At 26.9% G+C, this 13,270-nt stretch overlaps 3 protein-coding genes across 3 annotated transcripts; 1 reads left to right on the top strand and 2 right to left on the bottom strand.

Annotated features, from left to right (window-relative positions):
• Positions 1-1,446: 1,446 nt before the first annotated feature.
• Bm6278 (LIM domain containing protein) lies at positions 1,447-2,865 on the bottom strand (the record flags this gene model as incomplete). The annotated part of the gene is made up of 3 exons (XM_043078798.1): positions 1,447-1,661; positions 2,211-2,274; positions 2,683-2,865. The coding sequence occupies 3 exons, from the start codon at positions 2,863-2,865 to the stop codon at positions 1,447-1,449; spliced, it is 462 nt and encodes a 153-aa protein (XP_042934732.1).
• A 456-nt stretch (positions 2,866-3,321) lies between these two features.
• Positions 3,322-5,259, bottom strand: Bm9150 (Uncharacterized protein; the record flags this gene model as incomplete). Its single annotated transcript, XM_043078797.1, has 5 exons — positions 3,322-3,333; positions 3,652-3,771; positions 4,314-4,450; positions 4,681-4,882; positions 5,086-5,259. The coding sequence occupies 5 exons, from the start codon at positions 5,257-5,259 to the stop codon at positions 3,322-3,324; spliced, it is 645 nt and encodes a 214-aa protein (XP_042934731.1).
• A 4,429-nt stretch (positions 5,260-9,688) lies between these two features.
• Positions 9,689-11,727, top strand: Bm9149 (Collagen triple helix repeat containing protein, putative; the record flags this gene model as incomplete). Its single annotated transcript, XM_001897163.2, has 5 exons — positions 9,689-9,890; positions 10,191-10,259; positions 10,365-10,580; positions 10,812-11,041; positions 11,314-11,727. 5 exons carry the CDS (start codon positions 9,689-9,691, stop codon positions 11,725-11,727), a joined length of 1,131 nt encoding a protein of 376 aa, XP_001897198.2.
• Positions 11,728-13,270: the final 1,543 nt, after the last annotated feature.

Raw genomic sequence — 13,270 nt, 5'->3', positions numbered from 1 at the left:
CCTATAAACTTGCGAATCGAATTGATTTTATCGAGTAAAGCTGTCTAAAGAAAATGAGAAAATGAGAGAATTAAATGGATATGTTTTGTGTATTGCAGCTAATCTTAGGTACAATTTGTTATTTACAAATACAACTTATAAATTGTCAGTTTTGATGTGTTGCGGTTTTAATATTATTCGATCGATCAAACTTTGTAGATTTCATTTCTGTTTTCACTCTGTTTGTGAATCACACAGATTTCTTTAAAATTTTCAGTTGACCTGCTTTAATTTTTTTAAAGCTTGCATATTAGTACAGCATTTCTGTAACTTTCTACAGCATAATATCTGTTCACATTCTAATTTTCCCGAAAAAAGTCACAATATTTTTGTCCGTATTCAATCTTTCCTTTTTTTTTTTCAGCAACAAAATAGATGCTAGGAATGAAATAGTGAGGTTGAATTGCTCAGGAGATGAAACTTGAAAAATAGGAGGATGAAAACTGAGAAAACAAATGAAAGCACTGAAAAATGAATAAAAAAGTTAGAAATTTTATCGTTTTAGTCAAAATATATGGAATTTAAACATCATCTTTCAACCAATTCATTTTATTAACAATTTCAAACTTAAATTCCCTTTATTTACAAGCATTAAATTATTGCCTTATGATGATTCTATGCTTTTTCCTTCCCACATTTATCGTCTTTGCATTCTTTCACCTGTATTTTATAATTTAAGCATATGCTTGATTCGTACGACATTTTTGCTATTCATATATATATATATATATACACACACACACACACATGTGTATTACTTTAAGCTTTTGTTTTTGTTTTTTTTTTTCGGTTTTTAAAATCGTTTATTGCTAATCTTTCTCGCTCATTTGTTTTGTAATACAAACAAAACAAACAGTGAAGCGTTTTTTCGTTCTTTTTTACTGCGATTCTATTTGATATTCGAAAAGATTGCAAAACATTTTATGAATTTTCGGGGAAATAAAATGAACATTTATTACTTTGAGTCCATTAATTATTAAAAAAATTCTCTCAAATCCAATCCATTAATTATAATAAAATTGATATTTCTAATTGAATTTCCAGATTTAGCTCTTGTAAATAAACTTTTCTTCAGTTTCGTTTATTCCCAAATATTGCTTACTTTCTCTATTGTATGAATGAGAATTACTTTAATGGGATTTTATTTAGACTGCTTTTGTAACAGATGGGTTTCATATCATTCACAGTAGATGCGAAGCAATGATTGTAATGTCACAGATTTGAGTGGTAATTCGGAAATGAAATGAAAATTTGCAACTAACAAATGTATGACTTACTTTTGCTTATAAATGTTTTTTTTTTTCTTTCCAAGAAAAAAATTTTGGAAAAAAAAAACAAGAACAAATCCATGTCAGCATTAAGCATTCATTTTAAAAAAATAGACGAAAAATTGAAAAAATTCAACTCTCAATGATTCATTCGTGTATGTGCTCCTTGCATGACACGGATGCGCTTTTCGAGACGTTTCTCCCAGTGACAGTCACGATCATATGGCAAATCATCAATAATATAGTGCTCACCATTTGGTAATGGTTGTTTACACGCAGCGCACGTGAAACAACGTGGATGCCAGTGTTTATCAAGTGCAATTAAGCATGAATCGATAAGTATCTCACCACAACCTGCATTAGGAATGTATTTAAATTCTTCCTTGCTTTATTTTTTCTTTTGGAAATTTGAAATTTTTTCATATTTTTTTTCACTTAAATTGTTGAATATTTCTTATTAGCCTAGCAATACCAGTTTATTAAATTTAGCCCAGCAACATAAATTTGCCAAATTGAATTTAACTTGGGAAAAGTCATTTATTGAATTTAACTTAGCTCTAATCGGATGCTAATTTTACAATAATTCCAAGAAATTGAAAAAAGAAAAAGTTGAAAACAAAGAAAAAAAATCTGACATTGCTTCATTTGATTAATTTCATTATTTATAATAAACGGAAGAAAAAAAAAAAGCTGTGCAACTAAAGTTTACAATGATTTTACGAAATTAAAATGAAAATTAGAAAGAAAAATGAAAGGACGAATCATACAATTAAGAATAATTGCATCAGTTAGCATTAAGTGTTAATTTCTTTTCTTTTTGTTTTATTTTTCATTGTTTATTTATTGGTTAGCAAATAACTGAAAATGGTACTGCGAAAAAACAGGAAAATTTTATTTACAAACCGTGACATTTTGGATTATATTTCTTAGAAAAACATTGTACACAATATGGCATTTCATCTGCAATCTAAAATGCTATCATTTTTATATGCTATTAATTAAATTATAAGAAAATAAACGAACTTGGAATTATTAAATTTGGGATGAATTTGTTTAAGCTTATTGTACTGTAAGTCAGTTTACACGTTTGTTATTTCCTACTGAAATAGCGTGAAGTTACTCTGAAATAAAAGTTGTGTTTGCATCAATAGTTGACACTACCAGTTTAAAGTTCAATTATTGATATTCAGCGAAGGGAACGCTTTTGAATTCTAATATTGGGAAAGATTAACAGTTCAATTACTCCATGCAAGGAAAATTGAAATTATGATACCGGGAATGGTTAACCATTCTAGATAATCTACCCTTCTAGTCATGAAATCTAGGTGAGATTAAGCCATCCTAGGTATGACATTAATTCAGCAGAGATGATTACCTGGTAGGTTTGCTTGATTGGTGCATTACAAGCATGGCAGCGGAAGTGATCGGGGTGCCAGAGGCGATTCATTGCAATCACCGCTTCCTCACCTAACGATGTGTTGCAGAGGGCGCACATTCGACGATCGCTTTCGGGCGGTTGGACATATCCCACACCACGGCTTACTGTAGAATCACCCATTCGGCTTATCCTAGTTTAGCTTCAGAAAAATGAGCTAATAGGAAGAAATAACCGGTCGACTCGACTGAGATTCACTCAACTCTTTCGCTATTTTATGACTGTTTTATACATTTGAAAAGTAAAAGGAAATTTCAAACATGCAAATTTATAATTTATTGTCATTTGCTCGAATATTTATTTATTCATCCAATATTTTAGCCTTTTACTTGAAATTATTACTTAAAAGTTTTTTTCGATGCATTATCACAATTAGAATGCATCCATTCATTTTTATTCACATTCACATCTTTCCTTGCAAATACATTTCACGTAATTCAATTCAAGTAATTGATTTCATTTCACCATATCAATCATTTAAAACATGTTGATAAAGTGTGAAATTAAAGTTTATTGTGATAAATGCATTGATTCGTACAATTGATAGAGATATATGCTAATTCGTTGTTAAAATTATATTCATTTCTCGTCCTACAAGAAAACCAAAAAAAAGATTTTTATAAAGGAACCAAAAAAAAGGTTTATTAAATTGAAAAATTAAATTAGCCTAAAAAGCAATAATTTCTTGCTTCCTAAATTAAACAGTTAATACGTGTGTAACATTTTCAAACAAATTGGTGTTCATATAGAACACAGCTAAATAATTGAAATGTAAAATAATTATTATTTACTATTGCAATTGATATTAATTTAAAAAATTCGAGCAATAAATTTCCAATTTTTAGGAGAAAAGAATCATTGCCATATTTCAAAAATAATAAAATGAAAAGTTTTAACTGCAATTTTTACTTTATGTCTTCTTGCATATGCATCGTAATCATCAATAAATTCGAGTAAACGTTGTGACATGTCAACGATATTGAGTTCATGAAAGAATTGAAGTAACAAACGATTAAGCACAATGTATTGCTGTAATTTTCATTCATCTGATAAATTATTTCCAATTACTGTCCAAGCAATTTCAATTGTTATATAAATTTCGTATTGTTATGTTACTTTCAAATTATTTCTAATTATAAATTATTTCAATTGCTATATAAGTGATTTTAAATTATTACATCATTATTTATCAATTATTAAACAATTCATTTCCAATTCTTGTCTAAATCATTTCAATTATTTTCTAAATCATTTTGAAATAATTTATTAATCATTTCCAAAAATTTCTCTTGAATTCCAATATCAAAAAGTATGTTGTATTCTATCATATTATTAAAAAGCTTTTCACTAAATATTCATCAAAAAATTAGCTTAGTAAAATTTACTATATTGTTGCTAATAAAATATTTTGATTGGTTATTTTCAATCAAAATCTTTTAGGCAAAAAAGGAATCAACAAATGAATTTATTCTCTTTTCACAAATCATTCACTGCACATATGTGAAACTTTGAAAATTAAATTTTTAATTTAATTAGAAATTATTATGCTAGCATTAAAAATTATATTAAACCGTAGGAGTGCTTATAGCCATAGCACGTTGATTTCGAATTTCCTTCACCACTTCTATCAGATCAACGCAGCTTCTACCTTGCAGCACTCTCTGCAGTGTGTATTCAATGGCCACAAAAATACAACTTCGGCCAATACCTATTTAATTAGTATTTACTTTCTATAAAGTAAACGTTATCATTTAATTTGTATAAACTGTGATTGATTTATTGCAACAAAAAGTACTTTTCTGTGTTTCTTAATTTTAATTGCATTAATTTAATAATTCTCAGAAATACATTTCATCAATATAATATTTGTTTCAAAAGTCTGCTTATTTTCATTTTTTTTTTTGAAATAATTTTAAGAGAAAAATCATAAAAAGATACCATCAGAACAGTGCACAACGATTGGTTTTTTGAAATTTCGAATTGCGCATATCAAATTGAAAACCGTAAGTGACGGATCCGAAAAGCCTCTTTCAGGCCAATTTTTCCAATGATAATGTTTAACTATAAGTTGCGCTTTACCAACTTCAGTGATTGCCAATGTCGTAATTGTTATATCTGCTTCCTCTTTCATTTTCTCCGTCTAAAAAATAGCGTACGTGATTGAAATTTTTAAATTTTGCTTTTATTTAAATTAAATTAACACCGAATAATTGACGTAGAAAGAGAAAAAAATTAATAAAACAGATAATTTTACACCTATAAATGCTTTTATTTAATTTGTATATTAAAATTCAATAATCCATTTGACTACTAATTATGACTAAATTCTTTTAATTAATGTACAATAATGCATTTAATAGTAATAGATCCAAATTTCATTGGTTTCTCTCCGAATGATTGTGGAAAGTACGGTGGACAATTTTTTTCAGTGGTTTCAGTGAATGCGCATAGCATCACGACACATTGCGCTTTTTCTTGCACAATCATTTTATAGAATGATTCTGCAGTTGTTAGCATTGGTCGCTGAAAATGATGGTAAATTTACAAAGTGAGATATTAAGACTTTTCAAATTTGGCATAAATAGTAAAAACTTTTCCGCAAAATTACTTCATCAAATTAATTTAATAATTAAAAGTGGAAATATCAAGCTAATGGCCATAAATCAAATAATAATGATATTAAAAAAGGATTTACTACCTTTTTGGTATCATAGAAAAAAAAGAACAAAATAAACACTTTGCTTAATAATATATGCATCTATTGTTATGAATTTGGATCAGTCCAATATGTTTGTTTATTTTCCGTTCCTATTTTTGGCAAGTCATTTCTATTTTTGTTGCTTGATCAATTTTAATATTTGTTGCTTGATCAATTTTAATACTTCTTTCTATGATATCTTTTTGGTATCATAGAAAAAAACGAACAAAATAAACACTTTGCTTCATCACTATTTGTTTTGATTTTTTAGAAAACTATGTCATTCGGAAATGTATGTTATTCATTTGCATGTTTGCAGTGTTATTAATGAAAACGATTAAAAATTCATTAATCTAATTATTGAATGTTAAATAATCTCGCCGCCGAAAAACATAAATGACAGAAAATAAATGTTGAATTAAAATTAAGAGGAAAGGAATTAAAAAACAAAAGAAAAAAAAAAAAACTCGAATATTTCTGATGAATGATCTTCTGATGATCAATAAATTCCTCCGAAGAGATATATTTGATGTCATTCATTCCGTTTCATATGTAATTATTATTGACAATTATTAGAAAAGATGATCAAATACTGAGAAAGAGGGCAAAGGTTATAGGCGGAAGTATTAATAAACAGTGTTATCTATAGCTGGTGATTATTTCATGGATAAATTATAAGCAATGGTTGAAGAATGATATTTGATTGTTTATTTTAAGTTTAATATTCTTTGATTATTTTAGAGCGAAATATGGTGCTATTTAGCTATCTATTATTTTAAATTACAGTAAACAAAATTATAACTTTTACTCATTATTTTGTAACACCAATTCATTTAAGGTTTCTAATTATACACTACTAAGTTGAACGTTATTTAATTTCATTTAATTTCTATTTTTGGCTCAAATTCTTGAGATAATAATTTGGAATTATAAATATTGGGGTTGTTTTAAAAGTAATAGAGGCATTTTAAAACTCAATAATTTCCAATTGGTGTTCTTATTACTTGATAATTTATCTTTCTGTTGTCGTTTGACTTCTTTTAAAATAAACAAATCATTCGTTGTGTTGAAGCAACCATTCAATTATTCTTCCACATGATTCCTTAATTAAAGTGTCTTTAATTAGGAAAATTAAATAGCTTCTGTGATTCAAGTGTTGCTAATGTCATTGAGTGTTATTTGAACAAAGTGGAATTGGCAATTGCCAAATTGTGTTAGTCTTAATCAGAAGCAAAAAAAAAAAATTTGAAGTTTAATTCATTATAATTACAGTAAATGAAAATGATAAATACAGTGATAGCATAAATGAAAGTCTGAGCGTAGAACTTTTAAGCACTTGAAGAAATATTTTAATTCATAATTTAATAGTTATTCCAGCGATAATCTATCATTCTGCTATCATTTGAATCAATTTCATCTTTTAATATTTCATAAATAGTTGTAATGTTATACTGATAATCATAAATCTCACTCATAATATTTCTCCTAAAGGATACATCACAGAAGTAATACATTTTAATTTAATTTTTCCGTTTTTTTTTTCTTTTTTTTTTTTTTTTGTGGGCCTTTCTCGTTGCACTTCTTGTTCTATTTTCTTTCCTTCTTTTTTCTTCTTGTTTTATTTATTTAAATTTTGGAAATTTACTTGGAGAAGAAATGCGAAATGATAAAATAATAAAAGAATAACCATTTAATATTAAATAGTAATTATGAAACTACATTTAAAATAAGAAGTATTGGTAAATTTCAAATTTATTTACACATATTAATAGTTCAATTTTTTCATTAATATATCATCGTTCAAATGTCTATTTCGTTGGTTAATAGCAAAATATCGTATCTAAAGGTCAAAGGTGAGGAGCTGCGGTCAGTAAGTTAGAAGGTCAGAAAGCGAATGAATTACTAATTTTGCTTGAATGGAATCCATTACTTGTCTTAATAACTCATATCAATTTCATAATTTCAATCGATATCACAGCTGCTACTTAATCGATATGATAATAGCAATCTCGTAAGTACTATATAGGTGGTTTTTGCCAGTATGATTCGATTTCTAAAGGTTATAATATTTCTTGTTTGTATATTTGAGTGAAATTATAAAAACTGAAGAGCTGCGGTCAAAAATGGGACATATTTATTAAGTTAGAAGATTAGTCAGGCCTTACTTTACTGATTCAGGCAAATAAATAAATCAAGGCCACATAGCCATATATTATCATTCAAATTAATCCAACAGTCTGGCTTCGTGTTCGTAGAAACAAAACGAAATGTATAGATAGTTGTTCAAGTCATACTTAGAAAGTATAAATTTGAATTTCGATTAAATTTTCATTTTTGATTTTAACTAAATCTATGTTAACACTTCCTGACCATTGTTGTTGTTGGGAGTATGAAAAGAAAAGCGGAAAAATTAAATTAAAATGTATTACTTCTGTGATGTATCCTTTAGGAGAAATATTATGAGTTGAGATTTATGATTATCAATTATAACATTACAACTATTTAGTGAAATGTTAAAAATGAAATTGAAAGTTACTGTCACAATTTAAATGATAACAGGAAGATAAATTATCGCTGGAATGACTATTAAATTGTGAACAAACCTGCTGCAATAAAATATTTTTTCAACTGTTTAAAAGTTCTACGCTCAGACTTTCATTCATATTTAGCGTATCACTAAATGTTTTCTTGTCATTGTATTCATTATTTTCATTTTTTCATAATGCATTCAAAAGCTTCTTTACTTTAAAATTTTTCTCTTCTGATCAACCTTAATGCAATTTAGCAATTAGCAAACCTCACTTAGCTCAAATATTTATTGTTAACATACACTAATACCAGCCAAATTATAGAATTTATTAAATGGAAGAAAAAGGAAGTTACATTTATTAATCTTTGCAAAAGACAAGTTTTAAATCCAAGCTCTAATTATATGAAAGAATAAGTCAGAAAAAATATACAAATTAGTAAATTTCACATTTTTCTTTTTTAAGACATGAGTAAAAAAAAGTAGAAAATGCATAATTAGCTTAATAGTTGACACTTCATTTTACTTCGTATCATTTGTAGATTGCTTCATATTCAAACTCAAATTTTAAGTAACACAATTATAAAAGTCGTAATTTAAATTGAATAATATGAAATTCTTCAAATATCTAATAAATGAAAATCTTATGAATAAAAAAAGAAAAGAATGAATGACGAAGTGAAATGAAAAATTAAATTGTTATTGTTGAGTTATTTATGCAGATTTTATTATTCACCACCTGATGTTAAATTTATAATCACATATGAAATTCATTGCTTGCTATCATCAGTATAATTACCAATGAAATGAAATCATTCATACTTTTTCGTAACTTTAAATAAATTTTATCAAAAATAAAAGAATTTAATTCTTTCTAAAATTGATTATCGCTAATAAAAAATTTTTTGTAGTTTAAAATAATTTTATATATAAAAGGTTTATTAATAAGCACAGTCACATAGCATTCAACTACTTGTACTAATAGATTAATCAGATTTGTTATTTTGAACTATGCTAAATCTAGTTGATTTAATTCAATCGGTTACTGCATATTTCGTTAATTTTCTATTTTATTAAAACACTAATTTTGTTAGACAAATTGATTTGACCACTTTAATTTTTTCGCTTTTTTTTTTTTTTTTTTTAACTTGTTATATTTTAATGATTAAAAAAATTTTTGTTCTTTCACATCAGTCATTTTAGATAATTAATTGCTTGAAATTAAAAGGAAGAGAACGATGAAGATAAATTTTTGGATTAATGTTATCACAGTAATTCATATGCTGTTAATCTGCATCATAATTTTATTTTGCAATACAATTATCAGTAATATCAGCAAGTTTTATGAAAATTCTCTTCATGATCTTAAAGAATTTCAAGTTTGCGTTTTCATTCATTTCATTTGGTATTGACATAGTAGTAAAACTAGATAATAAAGCCTTTTTTAAATTGCTATTTAATATTTTTTAAATTAATTAATGCATTTGTTTTTCGTATATATTGATTAGGTTAAAAATTAGATAATAAAGTCTTTTCTTTTGCTTAATTAGTTTCTAATATTTTTTAAAAATTAATTAATACATTTGTTCTCTCCTATATTAGAAATAAAAATTTTAATTTATGAAATATTGAGAAAAAAAGCAGTTAGCATTTAAACATATGAAAAAATTTTTTAGATAATTGAAAAAAATGTTTGGAATAAGCTTTCACAATTTTCATCGATGCAAATTATTAGAGAAATATCAATGAAATCATTCAAATTTAATCGAAGACGACGACAAATTTCACGAAAACTGCAAGAAATTAATTTTGAAAATTCAAACTATATGGAAACATTGGAAGAAATTTCCTCACAAATTATTCCAACCATTTATAGTAATAATGAAGAATTAGAAGAAAATTATCTTAGTTCATCAATTCTTAGTAAGTTAATGATCAGTTCACAAAATTATTCTTATTTTTCTAGTGCTTTAAAAATAAGAAAAAGTTTCTAATTTCAAATTGTCCTCTATTTCCATCTTGTTGCAAAAAACGAAAAAAGAATGACAGTGTAAAATGATACTAGCAGTAATTATCTGCTAATTAATTAATTACTTGTAACCAATTAACTATTTTTGAACAACTTAATATTACTACTAAAATAAATTTTATAGCATTTCATAGTAATGCGATAATTATTCTACTTTTAATATATAATTAAGTTTAAAAAATTCTTCCTTCTAGAATGCTCGGTAATTTATGCATGTCCAAGGGGTCCACCGGGACTTCCAGGAAAGAGAGGAGCAAGTGGAGGTAGTATTTTGAATAAAAATTTGCGATATTAATTGGATAGAAGAGAAGCAAAAAACTTTTCTGACAATTTTTTTTTAATGAGAATTAAAAAGTGAGATTTTTTAGAAGCAGGAATTCCTGGTGTCAATGGTCATCCTGGCTTGCCAGGAATAATGATTGGATATGTGACATCAGATTGTATTAAATGTCCGCCAGGTCCACCAGGTCAGAAAGGACCCGATGGGGCCCGCGGTGAAGATGGTATACCTGGTAAGCCTGGTTTACCTGCAGCACTAAATATTCTTGGTCCACCAGGACCAACTGGTGATCCAGGGCCTCCAGGTGAGGAATGAACTAATTAATGGAATAGTTTTAGTTTGAAATCGCATATTTTAAAAATTCAACCTTGATTTCTAATAATTTCAAAATGAAATATCGGCAGTTTGTGAAAATGAAAAGAGCAAAAAAATTTTATGAATGAATCATCGTCTTTCATATTATTTTTTTTTCAACACTTTTATTTTCAAAATTGTAAACTTAAGTTCTTTTGAAAAAGCAAATTCTTATATTCAGGTTTACCGGGAGAAGAAGGAGAACCGGGTATGCCCGGTATACCTGGTACACCAGGTACCAGGTACTTGATTGGTGCTTCAGGACCGAAAGGACCATCGGGACCACAAGGCCACATAGGAGAGCCTGGAATTCCTGGTGAACCAGGACTACCTGGCGAAATTGGACCGATTGGTCTTATAGGAGATGATGGTGAACCTGGCTTAAGTGGAACACCAGGACTTGATGGAATGGCTAGTTTATAATTTGACAGACTTAAAATTCATTAGTTGATTTGAAAATAAAACGTGAATCTTTAAAAGAAATTTTAACTAATATATGAGGAAACCTTCAAAACGATAAAAATTTACAATTTTTTACTTTTACTATAAATAAAAAAAAAACTATGAGAAGAACAGTTTTTTAGAAGAATTTAGAATTATTAGAGGAATAATTTTAGACAAATGAATTATTCAAATGCAATGGGAATTTTTTCCTTCAATTTTTCATCTTTTCTTTTTTTTAGCCAGGATCACCAGGAATTCCTGGTATTGATGGTCAGTATTGCATCTGTCCAGCACGAAATAAAACAACAACAACAAGATTTTCACATCCAAAACCACCAGCTTTTCAACCCATACTAAATCAACATTTAAATGACCTAGCGTACAACAATACAACCGTTAATAATAAAAATTCAAAATTTAGTCCTTATTATCGCAAAATGTTAGAATCTATAACAAATCATACTTCTACTTCTGAATTTAAATCAATTTTATTACCAAAACAAATTACATTTAATCCATTTCCTATTTTGCATTCATCATTTGTGACAAAAAAATCTACTCCTATTCAATATGTAGAAAATTATAAATCGAGTTATACGGTAACACCGTATAAGTCGATTGATCAGAGAATTATCAATAAATCAAAAAACTAAAATTTTTAGTTAAACAAAATTATGCTAAGTCTAGAAATTTACAATTTGTACATTATTAGTAACAATATAATATTAATCATAATAAAAGTATGAAAAGTTTAGGAGTTTAATTGTATGAGAAGTTAAAAAGTTTAATTGCAAATTCTCTTCATGCATTAATTTTTATCTAATGAATGTAACATTATATGCTACTTGATAAAATCAAGAATATCATAAATTGAAGACAAATTCATATAAGTTTAAAACAATTTCAAAAACTTAGTGTTCTAAAAAAACTGTATTAGTAATTAAAAAGATTGTAAATCACTTTCTGATTTCACAGATATGATTGTCTCGGAAATAATGCATGTTGATATGTAAAAGAGATACTTTCTCAATTTGAATAATGAAATATCTCATATTTATTCGAATTCAAAAAGCATCTAATCCATAAATATCTTTGATATCATTTCCATTGATCTTATACTAGCTTAAAACAATTTCAATATTTGACGATTTTTATCGTGCAAATTCTAATCCAGTGGTTTTAGTGTAATAATTTCTTCTACTCTATCGCCTAAAATACAAACCTAGTTTTGTGATTTTAAATTTCAGTTAGAATTTGCAAAATAAAAACCCTCAAAACCGCGAAGATGAAAGAGCATACGTGAGCATAAAAGTTGAACAAGTCGAAACTGTTAACAAGGAAATTTATAAATCATTCTGGAAACGTTGGCTACAAATCTATTAGCAGTTGGTACTTGTAACGATTGTTTAATCTTTTATTGCCGACAAACATTTTCACATATTTTTGTCCATATTTTGCATATGAGACCATTATTTGTTGAAAAAAAGAAAAGTTAGTTTTGTGCAAATAACATTACTATTTTAAGAATAAGTTACTGTTTTGTTCCAAATAAATCAAATCGAGCAAATTTTGACTCGGCGACATTGTAAAAGTAAAGATTTATAAGTTGTTAGAATTTAATAAGAAAAAATGACTGAAACAAATTAATGAGTAGGTAAGTTTACTTTTAAAAGCTTTATCAAAGAAATGATTTCAAAATCATGTGATCGATCTTTTCGGTTTCAAAATGAAATTAAAGGAACGATTGTCAAATAACAACATATTATGCATCATTGGAACAAATTGAAAGAGACTTTTATTAAAACAAAAGGAAAAACCCAAACAAACAATTATACTATTCGCTTTAAACAAATAAATGCAAAATGACTGATAAAAATATGAAGGGAAATAACAAATCCAATAAAAATGCAATCAGTTTTAATCCTTTTCATGATTACGAGTTTAAGATAATATTAAATGGTTAAATTTTTTGAAGTTAACATTTGAACATACAAGAATTTTACAGGCGCAATGACAGAAATATTTACAAAATGTCATGTACCCGCTAAAAGTGAGAAATAAGATGGAAGAAATAAATATAATGAGGTACAAAAATTACTGAAAGTAATGTGCAACTTATCTCAAGTTAATGAAGAATTTAACGAGAAAAGTTATTTAAATGTTTTGCAAAAAAAAATCTATATGTATATATATTAG

The sequence above is a fragment of the Brugia malayi genome (genome assembly GCF_000002995.4).
Source record: "Brugia malayi strain FR3 genome assembly, contig: Bm_v4_Chr2_contig_001, whole genome shotgun sequence".
NCBI classification, from domain to species: Eukaryota; Metazoa; Nematoda; class Chromadorea; order Rhabditida; family Onchocercidae; genus Brugia; species Brugia malayi.
The sequence above is the reverse complement of the archived record's forward strand: the minus strand, read 5'-3'. Positions and strand labels throughout refer to the sequence as shown.